Source organism: Asterias rubens, chromosome 7 (assembly GCF_902459465.1).
Source record: "Asterias rubens chromosome 7, eAstRub1.3, whole genome shotgun sequence".
Classification (NCBI taxonomy): domain Eukaryota; kingdom Metazoa; phylum Echinodermata; class Asteroidea; order Forcipulatida; family Asteriidae; genus Asterias; species Asterias rubens.
This window is the reverse complement of record NC_047068.1, coordinates 10,007,889-10,028,606: the sequence shown is the minus strand read 5'-3', so window position 1 is coordinate 10,028,606 and position 20,718 is coordinate 10,007,889. Positions and strand designations below refer to the sequence as shown.

At 38.5% G+C, this 20,718-nt stretch overlaps 3 protein-coding genes across 3 annotated transcripts in view; 1 reads left to right on the top strand and 2 right to left on the bottom strand.

The window, feature by feature from the left end:
- The window catches only part of LOC117292608 (nuclear protein localization protein 4 homolog), a 28,018-nt gene extending 20,125 nt beyond the window's left edge, over nucleotides 1-7,893 (bottom strand). Inside the window, exons 1-6 of the mRNA XM_033774721.1 lie at nucleotides 7,802-7,893; nucleotides 5,538-5,618; nucleotides 4,250-4,362; nucleotides 2,355-2,525; nucleotides 1,493-1,541; nucleotides 284-378 (exon numbers count right to left, since the gene is read on the bottom strand). Coding sequence (XP_033630612.1) covers nucleotides 284-378; nucleotides 1,493-1,541; nucleotides 2,355-2,525; nucleotides 4,250-4,362; nucleotides 5,538-5,618; nucleotides 7,802-7,816 — 524 coding nt within the window. The 5' untranslated portion in view covers nucleotides 7,817-7,893. The remainder of the gene's footprint in view (nucleotides 1-283; nucleotides 379-1,492; nucleotides 1,542-2,354; nucleotides 2,526-4,249; nucleotides 4,363-5,537; nucleotides 5,619-7,801) is intronic.
- A 236-nt stretch (nucleotides 7,894-8,129) lies between these two features.
- LOC117293015 lies at nucleotides 8,130-15,862 on the top strand. Its single transcript, XM_033775219.1, has 9 exons — nucleotides 8,130-8,199; nucleotides 9,975-10,563; nucleotides 11,491-11,632; nucleotides 12,592-12,621; nucleotides 13,176-13,279; nucleotides 13,684-13,754; nucleotides 14,277-14,376; nucleotides 14,978-15,026; nucleotides 15,597-15,862. The coding sequence occupies exons 1-9, from the start codon at nucleotides 8,157-8,159 to the stop codon at nucleotides 15,747-15,749; spliced, it is 1,281 nt and encodes a 426-aa protein (XP_033631110.1). The 5' UTR covers nucleotides 8,130-8,156; the 3' UTR covers nucleotides 15,750-15,862.
- A 286-nt stretch (nucleotides 15,863-16,148) lies between these two features.
- Nucleotides 16,149-20,718, bottom strand: part of LOC117292446 (myosin-1-like) — a 99,799-nt gene continuing 95,229 nt past the window's right edge. Inside the window, exons 24-26 of the mRNA XM_033774482.1 lie at nucleotides 20,126-20,225; nucleotides 19,643-19,776; nucleotides 16,149-19,356 (exon numbers count right to left, since the gene is read on the bottom strand). Of these exons, the coding sequence (XP_033630373.1) occupies nucleotides 19,324-19,356; nucleotides 19,643-19,776; nucleotides 20,126-20,225 (267 nt within the window). The 3' untranslated portion in view covers nucleotides 16,149-19,323. The remainder of the gene's footprint in view (nucleotides 19,357-19,642; nucleotides 19,777-20,125; nucleotides 20,226-20,718) is intronic.

Genomic DNA, 20,718 nt, shown 5'->3' with positions numbered 1-20,718 from the left:
GAGTCAAAATTTACCAGACTTGTTAAATTGATGCATACGTTGGGCTACACCAAGTGAGAATACCGGTCTTTGACAATTACCAAAGGTGTCCAGCAGCCGATTAATCCTATCTCGGGTTAGGATGAGTAACTAACTTAGGATTAATCTTTAGGTTTACATGTTACGGTGCAAGGCTGGGACTCGTCCTAAGTCTTTAGATTAATCCTACATGTAAGTTAGGAAGAGTTTGGTGAAACTGACCCCAGTGCCTTTAAAGTCTGAACGTGTAAGAGGCAAGACTTACTTATCAACGCCTCCTGTGAGCTTCCTGATATGTGAATGGAAGGAGAGATGCTTAATTGGAGGATCATGCTCATGAAGGTACCTCTCATCGTACGACTGTAACAAAAATATCAAAAGACAATCCAATTTGAGATATGGTGGCTATTATAGAAGTGCACAAGGGGCAACCTCGTTCCCAGGGGTGATCGATCTCACCGCGCCATTTTTCCCCAGCATGCCTTGCTCGATCATAACCCCTGGAATTGGCTCATTAAAATGGGCTCTATGCTAGCACATTTAATGGAGCCATTAATGAGCGTACATATTCATTATTTAACGTTTTCTACGCGCGCACGCATGTCTTTCATCTTAAAGAATGTTTTTGTTTTTGTTTTTAAAAAACGTGTTCGTGTCATAAAAAACGCGGGCGTGATCAACATGCAAATATCTTAAAATTACGCGCGCACGCACTTGACATCTAATGCATTACCAATTTCCTCCCAGGGGTTAGTGACGAGTAGTGTTGATACGCCGCGCTGCCCATAGTAGCGAGGCTGCACAGTGGGCTCCATAATAATCAACCTCAGAGTAGGAGGGTCAATTTTGGTTTTACCCAAATACACCGATGTGTGTTAGCACTGTATACTCAGTACATTCCTGAGCTCTGTGAAAAACAATTCACAGGCATATTACTCGGGTGGGATTCGAACCATCCACCTTTGCAACTCTAGAGCAGTGTCTTACTAACTTGACCACTGAGACTGCCCGGTAGCTAGTGGCAGTTCAAATCCTATATTTTAGATGGAAATTTGCATCAGGGATAAAGAATATTTATTTTGGTTTTACCCATATACACCGATGTGCACTTTCTTTATCCCCATGCAAATCTCTAATGTGAGAGGTGGTGGCGCCTAGTCTTGGAGACCATGCTGGCTCTTTTTAGAGACAACACTCCTACAAAAGGAAATTTATACCAGATTAAACCTGAAACAGGCCTGATACTTCATGGAGGCAACGAAGGCGCTTGCCTTTGTGCCCTCTGGTCATTGCCTAGGTGCCCTTGAAATGCTCAAGTAGAAATTAATTTCCTCGTAGGGTGCCCTTTTCCAAGGAGAAAATACTTTGGTGCCCTTGCCCTTTAAAAAACGAAGTATACAGGCCTGCCAATGTTTAAAACCAGTTATAGTTACTTCTTCTTATCATGGAATACTATTTCAGAAAGTTAGCTTACCTCTAAAGGAACGCAGTGGACACACTTTGCATTGGCCCCATGATGACAACTGTAAGAAAGAGAAGGAATATTATCATTAATCTTATAGTAAACCCAGTGTACCAGAAACTCTTCCAATGCTCAATCCCGGTTCATACTTCCTGCAAATGCTTCGTGCGCAGCCAAATGTCTTGCGTCACAGCTGCAAAAACAGCATGTACCAATGGGAGACTTCTGGATGGTGCTTTTTCAACAGTTCTCGCCAGCAGTGCACGTGCTCAGACCTACGCGCACAATACTGAGAATGTGCACGCATGCTCAGAGCCGTAAATAAGGACCGTAATGTCTGCTGCCACCAGCTTCTCAAAAGTCTCCCATTATTACGTCACCAAATTAGCTTCGCATTCAGCAGCAAGTATGAACTAGGCTTTACTTTCAGCTGATCTTTGGTACCGTTGTTAATGCATCACAAATGTGCTGGCATATCAGCTTTTCAAAAAGTATGGGAGTTCATAAAACAAATGTCTCACAAATAATAAATTAGTGGTTTTATAAATAATAAGATGCTAGGATTTTGTGAACAACTCCACAAGGGTACAGGACCCAATTTCACAGAGCTGCTAAAGCAGATGATTTTGGGGGTTCATGTATCAAACGTCTTGACAATCTATCTTATTTACAATTTACTGTGAACAATGAATCTTGTTAAAACTTTAAGACTGTTGATTGCACATGATGTCATTGACCACCCTCTTTGATGAAACGTGTATTCATGAAAGGCTATCATTGGCTGAGCAGTGCGTATGACTTCCATTGTTTTTCATCAAATGTGGCGGTCGAGGACACTATGTGTAATCCATCTAGTAATTGGAGCTACACCTACAGCTGTTCATCTCTCTCTCTGTAGATTTTGCCGTCTAGCTTGGCAAGGAATTGGTCCACTTCATCTTCTTCAACGCTAGCTGCTGCCGCCGCTGATGATGATGTGCCTGGATGATCCGTCTCGGTCTCATACATACCCGGCTGGTATGACACGTATAACATATCTCCATGTCTGTATCAGGGATTAAAAAACATTGTTAGTGCTAGTTTTGTACTGAATGAAAGTAAGGTATGAAACAGACCCAATGCAAGTATCAATGTCATTACCAATTGTGTGTTTATTCTTTAAACGGCCTGGGTGCTTTTTCACACAATGTCCACAGATTTACATTAAACTTGAAGAGTTTGAAGTTAATGATAGTAGAAAGCTTCCATTAAAATATTAGTTGCTGAGGTGCTGTAGCTTTTGATAAATGAGTAAAAAACAATGTCACGAAAATTATTTTAGTCTCAGTTTTAGCATGTAAAAACGTATTAACAAGTTACGTACCATAACTGGTTAATACGTTTTAACATGCAAAATAAATTGCTCACTAAAAATTATTTTTGTGACTTGTTTTTTTTCCTCATTTCTCAAAAAGTGCAGCACTTCAGCAAGTAATATTTAAGGGAAGCTTTCTACCATCATTATCTTCAAACTGAGTAAGTTTAATGTAAATCTGTGGACACTAGGTTTTGTGTAAAAAAAATTACCCAAATCCTTTAAGCTACTTCAAAGAACTTTGATGTACTGTACCAGTTTAACTCAACCTATCGGTTGCCAAACTGTATAATCGTTTTAATGATTTTTTTTTTAATGAAGTAAACCAATAAATATAAAATGTGGGTTGTATAAGATCAGGGGGCCAACTTTATAATGCCTGTAAGCACAAAAAATTGCTAAGCATGGAAAAATCTTGCTTAACAGAAACAGATTACTAGCCCGAATTCCATTAAGTTAACATGGAAGTGAATAATGCCCCACTTAATTTTTGCTCAGCAATGAAACTTGCCAAGCAGTATTTTCTGCTTAAAGACACTGGACACTATTGGTAATTGTCAAAGACCAGTCTTCTCACTTGGTGTATCTCAACATATACAAAAAATAACAAACCTGTGAAAATTTGAGCTCAATTGGTCATCATAGTTGCGAGACGAAAGAAAAAACACCCTTGTCACATGAAATTGTGTGCTTTCAGATGCTTGATTTCGAGACCTCAAAATCTAATTCTGAGGTCTCAAAATCGTATTCAGGGAAAATAACCTCTTTCTCGAAAACCATGTTGCTTCAGAGGGAGCCATTCTCACAATGTTTTATACTATCAACAGCTCCTCATACAACATACATAAAGTTGGGACCCTTGGTAAAGGACACCTATGTGTGTATGTTGTATGTGTATGTTTGTTTTGGTACGATTCAAGGGCACCAAGTCAGTGACCATGAATTGCCTCCAGGTCTGCAAGTTTGATTTGGATAATTCAGTATAACCATTTGTTGTCCCTGTTGGGAAGGTACATTCTGCTCTAACAGCCATGCTCCTACTGGATGATAACCCATGCTTACATCCTTACAGACTGTGAAGGGGGTAACCCTGTTTCAGACACAGGAGTATATTGCAACAGGCCCCTGGTGACAGCTCAAATTTAGTTAATTGTAGCATTCACCTTGAAGTGACTCTCTGGCCTTATGAGGTTAGACTTTTTTCATAAAAAAAAATTAAGGTAAAGATCTTGGGACACTTCTCTGGTGAAATCATTGGCCGAGGACACCAGAAGAAGTAAACCGCACATGACCAAGCTTTGCTTCCTTCGAGAAGATAAAAGCATTAATTCCAAAGGCTTGTTTCGGCTCTGGATGTTTAGACACATCCTGCTTTGGACGGTGAACAACCCTGGTAGAGAAGTGGTGATACTTACTTGATTTTGTAGGTGTGCAATGTGGCCTTGCTGGTGGGTTTCAAGTCTCTTGTCTTGTCTCTATCCGTGTATAATTGGAACTGGTCAACAGGGATACCAACTGTCTCAGATACCTGCATGGATTCATGGACAAACGGGTACCAAATTATTCATCAGTGCAAAACAGGTGTATTTAAACAAGTTACAGCTTTGCTGTAGTCATAACTTTTCTAAATGTAAGGCATTGGACACTATTGGTAATTACTCAAAATAATTGTTGGTATAAAAACATACTTGGTAATGAGCAATGGAGAACTGTTGGAAGTATAAAACATTGTGAGAAACATTTCCCTCTGAAAAAACACAGTTTTTAGAGGTAATTTCACACTAAAATAGTATAAAATGCTTCAGGCCTGAAGCCTTTCATTGGTCATCCAAAAGCACACAGAAATGTGCAACAAGGGCGTTTTTTCTTTTATTATACTCTTGCAAATTCGATGACCAATTGAGTACAAATTTTCAGATTTGTTTTTGTTATGCATGTTGGAATACACCAAGTGAGAATACTGGGCCCAATTTCATGGCTCTGCTTACTGCCAAATTCTACGCTCACCATCACCAGGCCTGTATGCTTCGTTTTTGATAGGGCAAGGGCACCAAGGCATTTTCTCTTTGGCAAAGGGCACCCTATGAGGAAATTGTAAATTTCTACTGGAACATTTCATGGGCACCAAGGCAATGGCAAGGGGCAACGGAGGCAATCGCCTCTGTTGCCTCCGTGAAGAATCAGGCCTGCATCACCATTCTCCACTTGCACGGAGCTGTGTAAGCGTTAAATGCCTGGCTAGTAACGTAGAGTATGAACATGTAAGCCAAAGTTCCCTGCTAACCTGTGAAATATGCTTGACGTAAGCGCAGAATTCCCTGCTTTCTTACGGTAAACAGAGCCATGGTCTTCGACAATTACCAAAAAGGTCCCGTGCCTTTACTAACTGAAACAAGGTTGAATCTTTGTTCAGAAATCAAACTAATTGAAAGAGAGTGATATTGGCTGCATGTGGGAGAAACTTGTTCTCTAATGTACATGTACAACTTAATAAGACCTTTGACCAAATTGAATTAAAACTTTGTTGCGCTGATGTTCAGTAATTGTGTTGTGGACGAGCGGTCACATCAGACTCAAGTTCTGCTGCTCAAATCCCTTTATCACTGAAAAAATGCCTTGCCCCAATATATCGGGCCTGGGTCTACAATTATTATCTGTCTTCCAAGCCAAGTAATGGTTCAGACAGATTTTAATGAGCCTTACCTTCTGGAAAAACTTGTAGAGTGTCGTCGCTGGAGGCACATTCACTCTCTTTGTGCCTGCAGGTGACTGGAGTCGGACAATCTGGCAAGAAATTCATGGAAAAGATTATTATTTGTCACCATCTCTTATCCAAGTGGTAGAGATTTGGTAACCAGGTATTGACCCCTCTCATGAGATGGAATGCACGCTGCACAATGTGCGTTTACCATTTTCAGCCATTTTGGGAGTCCTCCTGCTTGTTTTCAAAGTCAGAAATGGTCTGGCTCCTACTTAATATCTTCAAAACATTATTTCTACCAAAGCCCACAGTTCTCGCAATCTTCATTCCTCTTCTACTTCCCATTTGTGCTTGTCTCCTGCACCCCGCACCTACACCTGGTATGGCCAACAAGCCTTCATTGTTATGGAACAATCTCCCTCTTCACATCCATCAGGCTTCATCTCTTGAATCCTTCAAAGCCATGTTAAAGACTCATTTCTATGCTAAGCTTTAATAGTTATTATAATTTGTGTTTATTCGTAGTTATTGTATAGCGCTTTGTAACTTTTGTAAAAGGCGCTCTATAAATATTATTTATTATTGTTATTAAAGATTAAAAGCACTGCTTGCCATGCAATGGGAAAATATTATGATATAGACCTTGGGTTTGTTCTTGAATGGAAAATTTCATTGACATTCATCTTTTAATGCTAGATAGAATTCATTGCTAAGGAGAAACATACATGTATGGTTGGCTTGTGTGTTAAGTGCGCGCCTCTCACAATGGACCGTTCCGGCTTTCCACTAAGCTCAGCCCACCGCGCACGTGAGCAGGACACGTGTATGAACACTCCCAATGACCTTCTGCACGATTCTGCCGCGCGTGACAAATATACGCGCACGCATGACCGAGTTTGTCCGACCACAATCATTGCTGTGATTGGTCAAATGGGTGAACACGCACAGTTTGATTGATAGGCCGGATCGGTCCATTGTGACCCTTGCAGTCCTATATACTTTTTGAAGAAAAAGGGCACCACCTACAGCATATTCTCTATATGAGGAAATTGTAAATTTCTACTGGAGGGCAATTCCAAGCAAACATGGCCATGACACCAAAAAATCAAGTTTTTGTCACAACTTTCTTTCCACTTAGAAGTTATAGCTAACATATGAAACCAATTTATTTTTAGTTGTTGACAAGGAATAAACCCAATTTTGCCAAATAAGAACTCAGCTTTGGCTCCATGTAGGCATGGCTAAATTGTCTGGAAAACTGTAATGCGACTGACCATAATGTGACTGACCATGGTTTTGCCATGTATACGTAAAAGTTCAAGTTGCTGACCATTATAAGTATCCTGTTGGATACTCATGTATAAGAGTTGTGTGTTACATATTAGTAACACTTTCACAATCTTTTTGATAGAGGAGATTTTTGAATTGCGACAAGTGTTTTTTTTTACCATGTCCTTTTTGTGTAATGCGACTGACCGCTTTTTACAACGTTACAACATCCAGAGCAGAAAGCCCACAACATTTCTAATATTATCAATTCAAAACATTGGGTGTCAAGTACAAATCAGCCTATACACTTAGTGAGAAAGAATATCTCACACAGAACTTCTAGCACCACGATCGAGAAATGACACTGAAAAGTGTAATGCGACTGACCGTGGAATTGCCCTTGAGCATTTCAAGAACACCAAGGCAAAGATCAGGGGCAACGGAGGCAACTACCTCCGTTGCCTTCGTGAAGTAAGAATATGAGGTCTGCCCTTCATCGCTTCAAATTCAAGGGGGGAGGGGGCTTCGCTATCATTGGGGTGAATGACTGGCATCCGTCCGACCGAGGGGGGGGGGGTAGGTAAGCTAGGGTTACCAAATTAGGATTCAAGGAAGGAAAATCATATTTATTATTTTGATTTTTGCTTCCTTTTTTAAACATGTTAAAAATTATATTTTTATTTAAAACTTTTTGAAATCCTTGTTAGTCACAGTTGTTTGTTGAGAAAAATCACACTTATATGTCCAGACATGCATGTTTTTATATACAAATTCAAAAGTGAAAGATGCTTTGTTATTTCCCATATGTTTGCCTTAATTACGAAGAATTCAATAACCAATTACAAACAAAATAACATTTAATAACAGCGCCCTCTTTTGAAATAACTAGACAGTTTCAATACGGAATGTCATTATTTCATTACAAAACAAACATTTACAATAGAAAAGGATAATTCAGTTCCTTTAGTTAGGCACAAAATAACAATGAAAAACTTACAATTTCATTCGGCATCTCGACAAGTACGGTGATGTTTAATTTAATGGTATTTTCGATAGTCGCTTCGTCTCAAAAATATTCATGTCATGCAGGCTGACATCTTTGGCTAGAATAATATGTTTTTTATCATTTTTAATTATAACAAACAATTATTTATCATTTCAAATATAAGTAATTAAATATGTAATTAAGTTACCTTAATATTTTTTTTTTTTTATATTTATTGTTTTCATATTGAATCATATTAAATGGTTACGTACTTGTAAATTAAAACTGTTGACAGAGTCAGAGGATGTGGGAACCAAAATGGCCGCCTAAACAACAACATTTGGCGTCTACAGCAACGAAACTGACGATGAAAACAGACGACAAAGAACGCCAGGATGCCACCACAAAAGGTACATTTGAATCCTTTATGTGCAAAGTTGTTTTTTAAGTTTTGAAAACTGCTATTATTATTAGCAAAATATTTATTGGTAAACCGCTGGAAACATATATTTGCCAAGTTTCCGGACAAAGTGCTAGTAGTATCCTCCCCTTACCAGTTTTCACGCTATTTATGCCTTTTTCTTAGAATTGGGAAAAAATAATGATGCCTTATATCAACCGGTGCCCTAATTACCTTCTTTTGTTAATATGAAGTATGCAAACATATATTAAAACTTGATGGACATTGAAATGTTCACACTACACACCGATCTTCGATGACTTCAACTGGCGCCATTTGTTTTGAGTTTTTCCTGTTTTCACGGCAAACAAGAAAGCATAGTTTCCCGGTGAAGCCATACATGGAAGAAACATCTACAGTGACTATAAGTGTTCTTTGAGACTCTGTGTATGACTCTATAGCCAGCAGTTGTCTTCGTTTTATTCAAAATATTGTTTAATGAAATTTTAAAATGACCATGGTAATTTGCAAAAAATAACAAAAATAAATAATTTAATAAAAAGTGTGAATAATCATTGGCTTTCAAATCTGATTTTTACTTATTTTTTTCCTTTTTTTTTTCTCTTTAAATTTATAATAAAGCGTATAAATAAACAGTGATAATTGAGTCAACAAGCTGATCGTTTAAATTTTAATATTAATAATAATATTGATCGGAGGGTTAAAAAAAAAATCTCCAAAAATATTAGAAAATGATATAAGGCACATGGCTTCTTTAAGCCTCTGTATTTTTTTCCCAGAATGCTCAGCAAAATATTCAGTCACATGATTTGATCATCATGAATTGTGAATTGAAATAGTGTTTGATGAAACTTTTTCGGTGTGCAAATATTTTTTATATGGCCTCCACATTATGACATATTTTTGTACCTTGTAGAAATTCCTAAAATACCAAACTTTTTGCATTTACAAGTGCAAATATCCAGTGGAGCCTTACCTGTTTCTAAGTTTTGGTCAAGGGAGAGGAGACTCTTTGCTTGGCAAATAAAACCACACAATTTTTATCTAGGGACTCTTTACATCGCGCACAGAGAGGTAAAAGATTTGCCACGATTTTAGGGACACCTCAAAAACAGGACCTCCTACGATATAATGTAATTTGTATGTCTAGAGTGTTAAAATAGTGAATTCCATAGTCGAAACTTTTTGCCTGTCAGAATAACAGTTCTTGTTAGATCAAGGTCTTGAAAAATTCTTTTTGATTTATTCTTTGTAATTGTATTCTCAGTAAGTTCATGCTCCAGAGAAAAGGAAATGAATATTCAAACAAGTTCATTCAATTCAACTAAATCATATGTAATGAAATCTCACGAGTCACCATCATCATCATAAGGTTTATCGCGATTCTGAACCGCAATGTGTTGTGGGAAGGCATTTGGGGCAGTTTGCTCTGCAGTTTACGTTGTCATGCACGACTCGCGCATGCATCGGCCATGTCTTTTTGTGTGGGTTCAACAGCGCCTTCTCTTGATATTTTGCTATTCGCGATAAACCTTATTCAGAATACTTAATTGGCACCTTTTTCATTATTAAAAAGCAAGTGAAGTAGGCCCCTACAAGTGACAGCTCCCATAATAAACACATGGACGGTGGTTTTCGTGGACCAGGGTTCAATCTTTTTTTAAATCTTTTTGTGAAATGGTCTGTTCTTCCAAGATTGATTTGATCAGGTTTACACGACTAGGTTTTCATTTTGAATTGTATGGTTTTTCTTTTCCATTTCAGTTTTGGTCAGGCCTCCGTCCGGTAAAACTGTACAGGAGAAATGTCAGTGCAAGCATCTACCTCCATCTGTCCCAACAACTCATAAGGGTGGACTTGGCACTGCCCAGTTTCTCTTTGAACCCACCCCACCTAACCACAAGAGAGCATCCCATGCTTCAAGCCCTCACATCCGTAAAATACAGAGTGCAAAGGCACGGCTTGTTCCGTCCTCGGCAAACAATGTAAAAGACAGTACTATTCTTCCCAGAGGAGGCGTGAGGGACCGCCAGAGGCCGAGGTCTGCGAGTGGTTTGAATCCACACGACGTCATCAACCGTCATCGACCTGGCTCAGCAGTCGGAAATCGACCTGTTCCAAAACAATTTCTTGTCTTAGAAACTAAAGAAGCAAACCCAAGTAGGGGTAAGGATCTTGAAGCAGGTATCGATGATGGGCTTGAGTCTCACAAGGTTGCATCCAATGAGACTGAGGATACTCAGATAAGGAGATGGAAGGAACGAAAGAAAGAAGTCCAGAAGATGGAGCAGTTGATCCCCGAAGGTTTAGCCCAACTGAGACCTTGGCTGACTAAGGATGTTCCAATGGAATGGTAAACCCTCCTTACTATTCTCAAAAGAAGATTACATTTTAATATAAACTAGGGGCCTTTCTTAAACCCTGGCTTGGGCTTCGTCTCTGACTTGGGCTCCGCACACTCTGTACGCAGCAAGTACAAACCCAGTCTTCAGTCCTATACATTTTCAGTGGTATTTTGAAGCGTTGGTGGTTCGAACATCAGATGGCGCATAGAGCCAAACCCGGAGCCCTAGCTGAGGTTTGAGAAATGCCCTTTCCCTTTCTGCTCAGATTGTTTATAACCCTGTTTTCCTTCCAGTTAGTAAAAGTTCTCCATCTTTTTGTAATCAAGCGGGTCAGTGTACAATGAATTTGAGCACAAAAAACTAAGTACTTTAAAGGAGTAGTCCGTCTAATATCTGGGTGCAGACTTCTTACTTTGCCAATCAATGCTTCTTGAGTGTACAGTACAATACAGGCATGATATTATTCCTACTTTAGTCTGATTTCCGATACAATTTTTTTCTTTGGAAAACGGAGAAGTCAGAAAAGTTGTGATTAGTTGTGAAAAACCTATGAAAGCCTACACCGCAGGTCAGCCCTTGTACTTGATAAAATGTTCCTATAAAGAAAAATCCAAAGAACAAATATCATGTCTGACTATAGCATTATGATTGAATGTAAGCAGGGGAAAACTTGTATAAATTTCAATCTTTTCCCTTGTTCTTTCTTTTGGTGGATTAACCTCTCCAATAGTTATTATGATTACTTTATAGTATCAGGGGTCGATTTCACAAAGAGTTAGGACTAGTCCTAACTTAGGACTAGTCCTATGAGAATATACAAAACGTATGGCTAGTCCTAACTTAGGACGAGTAACTCTTTGTGAAATCCACCCCTTGTACCCTTTGTTGATTTGGTGCTGTATAAATCCTATAATGGTGTATTCCAATCTCGACAGGTGCGGTGTAGATGCCTCTTCTTGCCTCGTCTTTCTTCCTTTACTCCTTCAAGACAGTGAAGATTTACCCGTAGTTCCACCAGCCCAAGGAGCTAATGATGTCATACCGCATACAGTTATTCCCCCACCACCAAAACCATTTGTGAGTATGGGTTAAACACAATTTTTAGGTCAGATACTCGAAGATGTCTGCAGCCGATTTAACAAATCACTAATAGGAATTATCTCAAGTTAGGACGAGTTAGGACGAGTTAGGACGAGTAACTCGTCCTAATTTAGGATGTGTTTAATGCGTCCTTACATCTATAGATAAGGAACTAAGATTAATCCTAAGTTAGGAAGAGTTTTGTGAAATCGACAGCTGGAGCTTGCTCAATGTAAAGCAATGCAAATTGTGGATTGTGGCTGCATATTAGAGATCTCTGAAGTATTGTTGTTTTGAGTAAAATGCAATAATTGCTGTTAAACATCCAAAACAAAAAACAAACATTAGAAGTTGATTTCTTCGTAGCTGTCAAGCATAAGAAATATATTTAGGTAGATTCAATTTGTGAAACACCATGTGTGTATATCCAATTTGCTGTGTAGGTTGTTTTTATAAACTTGTCTCACTATTTTTTACCCACTGCCATGGAGTAGATTTTAAAACTGTGGAGGCTACACATGAACTTCATTCTTAAAAGAACAGGGGCCGATTTCACAAAGATCTCAAATTGATCGTAACTTCAAATCAATCGTAGTTGCTAAGTAAAGTGTGATGTCACAATAAAAATCTCTATGGTGATACTGAAAATTTGTCTTGCGATGAATTTTATTGCTTTGTGAAATCGGCCCCTGTCCTGCTTATTAATATTAGGTACAACATTGGGGTAGAAATTCGACAAGGACTACTACTTTAGCTTCAGTGGATCAAGGGGACTTCTTGTTATTAACTTCACTTCTGCGGAGTGAGTTATTAATTGGTCTCAACGTGTTGACTAGCATGCTCTTGGCATCGTCAGGAGAGTGAAGAGTTTTTGCATTTTTTCCCTTAAACACTCAGAAATAGTTCCTTTTGAATAATTATGTGAATGTTATTTTCTCTTCTTTGATTATTTACAGGATCCAAAGAAACTATTTCACTATGATGTGGTAAGTGTTAAGAATGTTACTCTATTGAAATGATTGTTCAGACAGAAATCATCTATTCACAAAGTTATTAATCAATGAAGGTGTCCTAGGGAAAACTGTTTCCCGGAGAGTCTATCCTGGGCTACGTTTTTGTGGCTGTAACCAATAACAGTCTCAGTCAATGGCCAGTGATCAACTAATGGCAAGTTCAATCGAAACAGTTATTGGTGTCGAGCCGAAGGTACATGATTTACAAAAAGGCACTATCAGAAGAAGTTTGTACACAGTTTGCCATAAGGGGTGACAGGAATCTCCTGCCACAATGTGTAACCCTTTGATTTATTTGGTTTGCGGTATACACCATGTGTGTATCTACGTGCCTGGTGTATTATGTTCTTTTGAGTAGATTTTCGGAATAGGGGAGACTTCTCAGTTCTGAAAAGAACTGTCTTGCTTATTGGCTACTACCTGGGCGGAACGTAGAAAATCGGCCGGGTCTACAATTTAGCTTTAGTGGTTCAAAGGGACTTCTTTGATTTGTCTTGACATAGTATAATTTTTTTTTTTTTTTACAGGAGAAGCACATTCCACCTGACCCAACACCTGAGCAGAGATCCCATACAAGGCAGTCTAGGAATGGTATCTACGCCGCTGATGGTAGCTTACTTCATGATCAAGAGTAAGTCGACAGGGCCCAATGGTAGGCATGGCATGGTGCTGCCTACCACTGGCATGCCGCTGCCTACCACAGACTGTTGCGCTTATACGGTGCCCTGTAGAGTATGTGTTTCTGTTAGCCATAAGTACATAATTCAACCGCACATAGTCAATGAAGTGAGACACTGGTTATGTTGTGACTGTACTGGCTGACTCCTTTCAAACTGTGGTTGATTTTATTTCGTAAACAAATTTGTGTCACTAACTATAAATATATCACCCCTAAGTGCTTCAAAGTTCCACGGTTGAACATTTGATAATGGTTGATTTACATGTAGAACTGTGTTTTTGTCTGGGTTTGTGGTTTTGCATCTTCTATTTTTTTGTTAACATTTGCCATTGGTTTCTTCCTTTTTTTTTAATCAGGAGGTATTTGATGAATAGGACAGAGGAAATGATTCAACAAGAAATTGAAGATCTTGAGAATCTGATACAAGGTGAGAGAAATAATATCTTGGGACCAATGCATTGGTCCCAATGAGGGGGTTCCTCACTAATTCAAATAAATCTGGCAAACAGCTTATATCTTTGCAGAGGTCAGCAAGCACCGAATAAACTTAAAGACAACTTGAATGCCAAAATTTAAATGATAGAAGAGTTTTCGGTAACACCATGTAATGACCGTCTCTAAATGAGTTGGGGTGGTTCTGAAAAGAACCGTTGGATTAACTCGACGTTACGATCAGTATGCTCTGACCGTCTTCTGGAGAAATGACGATCAGAGCATACTGATCGAAACGTCAAGTTAATCCAACGGTTCTTTTCAGAACCACCCCAACTCATTTAGAGACAGTCATTACATGGTGTTACCGCAAACTCTTCTATATCTTATTTCCACCATGCAAAATTTCAAATCCTACTTAAAATTCAAATTGTCATTCTCCTCCCCCAAAGTATGATTGAAACATTTTTTGGGTGATCCTCATTTCTGATTTTGTTCTTCTCTCTCCAATACCAAGGCATTGGCAATGCAGACAGTAACAACGTCATGTCACAATACCAGGCTGAAATCAGTAAGCTACAATGGTCTGTCAAAGACACCCTAGTCAAGTGCTACCAGTAAGTACCTTTAAGTATTCCTCAACCTTTAAGTAGGGTAGGTAGTGCTGCTGCTCTACCAGCCAGGCTTCTGTTTGATGATACCCAAGCCTACATCCGTATAGACTGTATGGGGGGGGGTAACCCTATTTCAGCCCCAGGAGTAGGTGGCAACGGCCTCTGGAAAAATAGTTGATTGTAGCCCACACCTTGAAGTGGCCTTCAGGCCTTGTGTGTCTGGTGACTTGTAAACAAATTTTTTACAGCATCTTCTTATAACTGTGAAAATGGAACCAGGGCCCAATTTCGTAGAGCTGCTTAAGCACAAAACAAATGTGCTGAGCAGAACATGGCTAGAAGCAAAACTTCTCTGTCATATGTACCTTTAAGCAGATCAATAAAACTGAGTTAGTTACAATGCTCGTAGTCAAATACAACTTGAGCTCTATCGCCAGTTTTCCATAACTTGGCTCTCATACATACATGCCATCAATGTAACTGGTGTGAGAAGATTGAACATTTTGGCAAGATGTGAAAAGAGTATCTTGATGGGGAAAATCTTTTCAAGAGTAAATTTAGAAGAAACAAAATCGGTATCTAATTGTTTTTTATTTTCTTTCAGACTCAGGAGTCACTTCAAAGATGAACAGCAAGATGAGCAAACTGACTTGGTGAGTAAATAATGTTCGACTATGGCAACTTTTCAGCTCACTGACTTTGTAGCCACGAGTAAAGACTCTTAACACTCTGCAATGAAGTATAGGGTGCCCTTTACCAAGGAGAAAATGCCTTGGTGCCCTTGACCTTTCAACTCTTTCAACCTTACTGTAGTTTGACTTTTAAGCAAACACACAACATCGGTAAACAGTATTATCCAAAGGCCCACACTTCGTGTATCACAACTTATATATAAAATAACAAACCTGTGAAAGTGTAGGCTCAATCGGTCATCGGAGTTGGGAGAAAATACTGTGTTTTCGCACGTTTCGCCATGTCATGACATGCGTTTAAAATAAATCTGCTATTCTCAATATTGGTCCAAAATTGATAATTGTTTTAATGTTTTCTCAAAAAGTAAAGCATTTCATGGAATAATATTTCAAGGGAAGTCTTTCACCATTACCTTCTGTAAACCCTGTAAGTTATTTGTAAATCTGTGAACTTTTAAATTTTAGTTCTGTTCAGAAAGTGTCCAATGGCTTTAAAATGATCTTGTTCACTCTATTTCGTTTGTTATGCAGCTTGGTCTCCGTGCTTACATCAAAGAGAAGGAAAGAATACTCAACCAAATCAAAGCAAGGAGAGAAGCATGCCTTCTGGAATTAGAACAGCTCGAGTCAGAAATTGGAATGACAACACAGGGCGAGGTCATGAAGGCTTTCCAGAGATTATAGGTAAACAAGCTTTCATTGGGTAAGTTCTCTAGCCTAAAACTGGAGTTAAAAGAAGTGGAAGTGTCGTGGCCGAGCGGTTAAGAGCACCGAATTCAAACTCTGGTGTATCAGCAGTGTAGGTTCGAATCCCCAGTAGTGACACTTGTGTCCTTAAAAAGACACTTAACCATTGCTTCGTCCTTCGGATGGGACATAAAGTCGTTGGTCCCATGTGTTGTGTAACGCGTGTAAAAGAACCCAGTGCACTTATCAAAAAGGTAAGGGGTTCGCCTCGGTGTTCCTGGCTGTGGCTGCTGTATGCGCCGTAGCACCTTTTAAACCCTTATACGGTGCTAAATAATTGGGTCTCACAATTCATCACTGCAATAACCTATCTTTCTGAAAGTTTGTATATACTCAGCACCTTGAGTACTTTGTTTGGTAGAAACATGCGCTATTTAAGACTTTTATGTTATTATTTTAAAAGTAACTGTTGAGTTTTCCACTGGAATTGAAACAGCCAAAATCTTGGCACAAATATTTCCACAAAGAATGAATCTAATAGATTATCATCTGGAAATGTAACAGCCGAGTGCTTCTTGACAAATAATTGAAGCATTGACTTTTTAATTTGCAATACGAGATGAAATTTTAGTCTTGATCTTTTATAGGACACCTCAAAAGGCAATGATGTATGTCAATTAATCAAATTTGGGGGTGAACAACGAAATATGACTAGCACAGGTTTGAACCTGCAACCTCCGTGCCCTATTCTTGCAGTTTCCCTATTTTACCATTACCTTCTCATTGACTGGGGTTGAAGCAGTGTTGTATGGTTGATAGGAGTTATCATAATAGTATGTGTGTATTTGTTTTTACATGTTTAACCTTAAATCAGGTTTTTTGAAATTGTGTAATAAAAGAAAGTCTTTCTCACCAAAGCTATAAAAAGTTAAGGGTGACTTTTCAAACCCTTTTAAACCAACTCCATCAAAACTCCAAAAACTTGCAAGAAATAATGTTAGTTTGTAAAATGAATATAAACATTTATTTATTCTGTGTATGTGCTCTTAAAATGTTAACTTATAAATAATGAAATATGTATGTACATTTGTTGACAAGGATTAATAATTAACAAGTTACAAAAAGTTGTTACAGCACTTTTGTTGTTACAGCATTTTTTAAATAATATGAAAATTTAATAACCGCAGTCTATACACAGTGCAAAGTGTGCCAGCCAAGCAATGCAAAATCTCAGCCAGTGTATTGAAATAATAATAATAGTACACTATTCCTGTAAACCATTCAAAGGTGCGAGTCTTGTAGAAGTTGAGGTTAAAGTACTGTCAAACTGTTGGGAAAGCAATCAGGAAGTAGTGTGTTTTAAGTTTCTCCTGGAAGAGAGTGATGAAGTACATTTTTCCGAGGTCTTCAGGAAGTGAATTCCAGAGTCTTTGTGTAACAGGCGAGTTCAAGGAACGACGTAGTGTATTGCTGGTAGATCTCAGACAGACCAAAGCCTGTATTTACCACATTCGACACAGGGAAGAAATTCTTTAGCTGTGCAGCTTCATTGACTCCAGATTCAAAACTATGCACTTTTTGGAAGATGAAAGCACCTCGATGTCAAGGATAGTTGACTCAGCATCATGGGCATTGTCAGAAATTGCCAAGGAAAAATACGCATCTAGTGGAAAAAGATTTGTCAGGTACACAGCACCACAGACATTGACAGATATTTCCAAGGTAGAAGAACGGTCACCCCTCACAGTAAATTTTTACTAATGATGCGAGGGGTGACTTTTCTTCTTCCTCTGCAATTTCTTCGATACCCGGTACTTTGCAGAGTTCTGTGAAAAAAAACCACAGGCAAATCACTCGAGTGGGATTCGAACCCACAACCTTTGCATCGCCAGAGATGCCTGACCACATAGCTAAACCGGTGGCTGGAGTCAGTTTTTTTGTCTGTATTTGCCAAATGGCACAAAACACTTCTCTCATTAGTTAAAGCCACAATCTGTAGACAATTCATTCTTACGAGTTGTTGCATTGGACAGACTGGCTGGCACACTTTGTTCCGAAAACAGACGTTTAGTTTTAAAGTAAAGATATCCTCAAATCAATATCTACAATAAATGCATTGCAGTTTACATGCAGGGTCGAATTTTACAGATAAATAAAAATTATGTACATACATTTAGACAAAATATAGTAAGAATGGAATACAATTATTATAAACAGAGAAAGTAGTTTCCTTCTGGAATACTGTTTTGTTGTTGTTGAAGAGTTCTTGAGGAAACAAAACAATCAGCAGCACCATCCACAATAAAAACAAAATTTTGAAGGAAGAGATTTGTATGAAGTCGTCTTTTGATTTTCATGTCAATGAAATAAAATCCTAGCAGAAATTCAAACGGCAAACAGAAGACGTTGTCAAAAGCTATGGATGCTTTATAAAATGCAGAAGGGGCTTGTCGATATACCAACCTACATGTAAAACACGGCTGGTGGCTTTCTTCCAATCTTGAGATGGGTCACAATTTGTCAAGATGATTGTGTCTACAAAATCGCATGGATTTGCATGAACATAAACACAAACTACAAGGGACAATCTACATTTTAGACCACTGTCAAGTTTAGACCACTGTCATACAGTTAAGCGCAATCAACCAAACGAGGTTATCGCAAAAAAAAGAAGTACGTATTGTACTTTAACACAACAACAACACTTGTGATTTGTGTGAAGTATACTGACAAAATAACTACTTGATTTAAACTTCATTGGCAAGTGAGTTGGAATTACACAAAATTTGATACATTAAAAGGACTTAGGAAGGAACAAAAACAATGACCTCCCAGATTTGTTGCAATAATCTTGGATGCTTTTTCTGAGTGAATATTTTCATAACATAACTAATAATTTTAACAGTGTAAAAAAAGGATTCTGGAAAATGTCAGACATCACAAGTCAAAAGGCCGTTGCCTACTACAATACATTTAACTCTACTAATCTTGCTGGAAACGTCAGCTTTTGTTGTAACTATTAAGTTTAAAAGGAACTTGTTCAAATATTTCTTGCAACACCCTTTGCAATTTGGGTGGCAGTCGAAAAACAAATATGGCAAATAAAAAGGGGTTTAGGTCTAAGAGCAGCAGACATGTTGGTTTCTACTTCAGCTCTTTAGACCTTTCCATTGTTGATAAACAAACCACACCGGTTGGCATGGACGCCTGATTGTTATCAGATGTTCTGACCAAACTCAAAGTTTGCTGCAAACTTTCAATTGAATAAAATACCTCCCAAACTTGGAAGCTTTGTTTCCAACAATTTCAACAATATTTTTCAATAGTTGTGTGACATTGTTACAAACTGACCATCAGGTTTTGTTTTGCTCTTACAGCTTTCCATATTGTTCCACCTCGGTTTGAAAAAACTTGGGCGGTGACGTTGAGATAGAAAGGTCTACAGAATCCAAACTGAGGATATCGTCCAAATAAGACTGGTGCCAGGGTAGACAGTGTTTGTATTCGGGAACTTGACATGGATGCGGTGTTGTTGAAACGTGAGGGCAGGGTGTGAGTTCTGCTTTGATGTTCATAACTTGGTCCCCACTGTCATCCCATTGGCCTGAAATGAAAAAATAAAATGAAGAAAATGGAAATTTATTATCAGGAGTTACAAGGGCCTGCAATGAAGAAATGAAAACACTCGTAGTCAAGCAGTTGATTGAATACTTCCTTAAAGTATGGAGGGATTATGTTGTCGTGAATAGGCGTGAGGTCGCTACTACTTTTGTAGTATAGTTGTGGTGGCATGATTAATCAAATAGTTGAAAAACGATAGTCGCGGCTCGGCTAAGAAACATTTTGATCAGTAAGCTCTGATCAACTTCAGAAGACAAAGCTAGACTCACCTTAACCTGTGTGTATTGGTATGGGACGTGGAGTGCGCAGCTATTGTGTTCAATAATAAGTAAACCTCTAGTAGCGGATACACCAGTGACTAGAACCGGTTCCCCCGCCTGGAGTAATGGTTCAGTAGAATTATCTGTAGGGAAAGAAAAACAGAGAATTCCAGATGCGTGGCCCAGCTGAAGAAAAAGACCATGCAGCTAACCAACCCGTCAACCCAGGTAATAAAGGAACAAGCATTCTGTACTTTAATTGATGTTAAGTAACCGCTACTAAAACATAGGACTCGAACTGCCTCTACATGATCTAGCAAGCTCATTGGTCTAGTTGGTAAGACACTGCTCTAGAGTTGCAAAGGTTGTGGGTTCGAATCCCACCCGAGTAATATGCCTGTGATTTTGTTCACAGAGCTCGGGAGTATACAGTGCTAAACACATATCGGTGTAAATGGGTAAGACCTAAATGAACAACCATTCTGTACTCACCAGGGTAATTACACTTCATGATTCTGGTCTGTGGGAAATCCACCCTGATGCTACCAGCCACTGTGTAAGGTCGACTCTTTGGTATCGGAGGTGGGTGATTCTAGAAAACAAAAACAAAATCAAGCAAATGAGAAAAATATTTCAATATTCTAACACTTCAGCTATTTTAATCCAGATACACTCACAAGGAGGTTCAACAGAGAGATTATATAGTGGAATATGATTACAACATTCCTCAAAGCGCTTGACAGCAAGAAAACAAAACATTGAGTGTAATTCCCAAATTAAGCCCACCAGCATAAAGTATGAATTACTCAATAAAAACAACCAAAGTTAGAGAGTCATCGCTAATGAAAAGAGTACACTAAAAACTTTTTATAGATGTGGAGAAGGCTAGAGTGAGGAGAAAAATAAAATCCTATAACCAAAAGGTTCAGTCTGCCAATAAGATTATTTTAAAAAGTTCAAACAAGCATAATATGAAAACATAAAAACAAAATTTCATTGCTAAGAAAGGTTGACCAACAAACAATTCTTTAATAACCTTCAACCAATGGGAGCTGCTTTCTAAGTCGCAGAATGTTTTATAGTTG

What these genes read in the sequence shown, in the direction of transcription:
- LOC117293015 (XM_033775219.1), top strand. Translation starts at nt 8,157, where the DNA reads ATGAAAACAGACGACAAAGAACGCCAGGATGCCACCACAAAAG. An exon ending in AAGGATGTTCCAATGGAATG is followed by an intron (nt 10,564 to 11,490) that starts GTAAACCCTCCT and finishes CAATCTCGACAG; the next exon opens with GTGCGGTGTAGATGCCTCTT. An exon ending in CCCCACCACCAAAACCATTT is followed by an intron (nt 11,633 to 12,591) that starts GTGAGTATGGGT and finishes GATTATTTACAG; the next exon opens with GATCCAAAGAAACTATTTCA.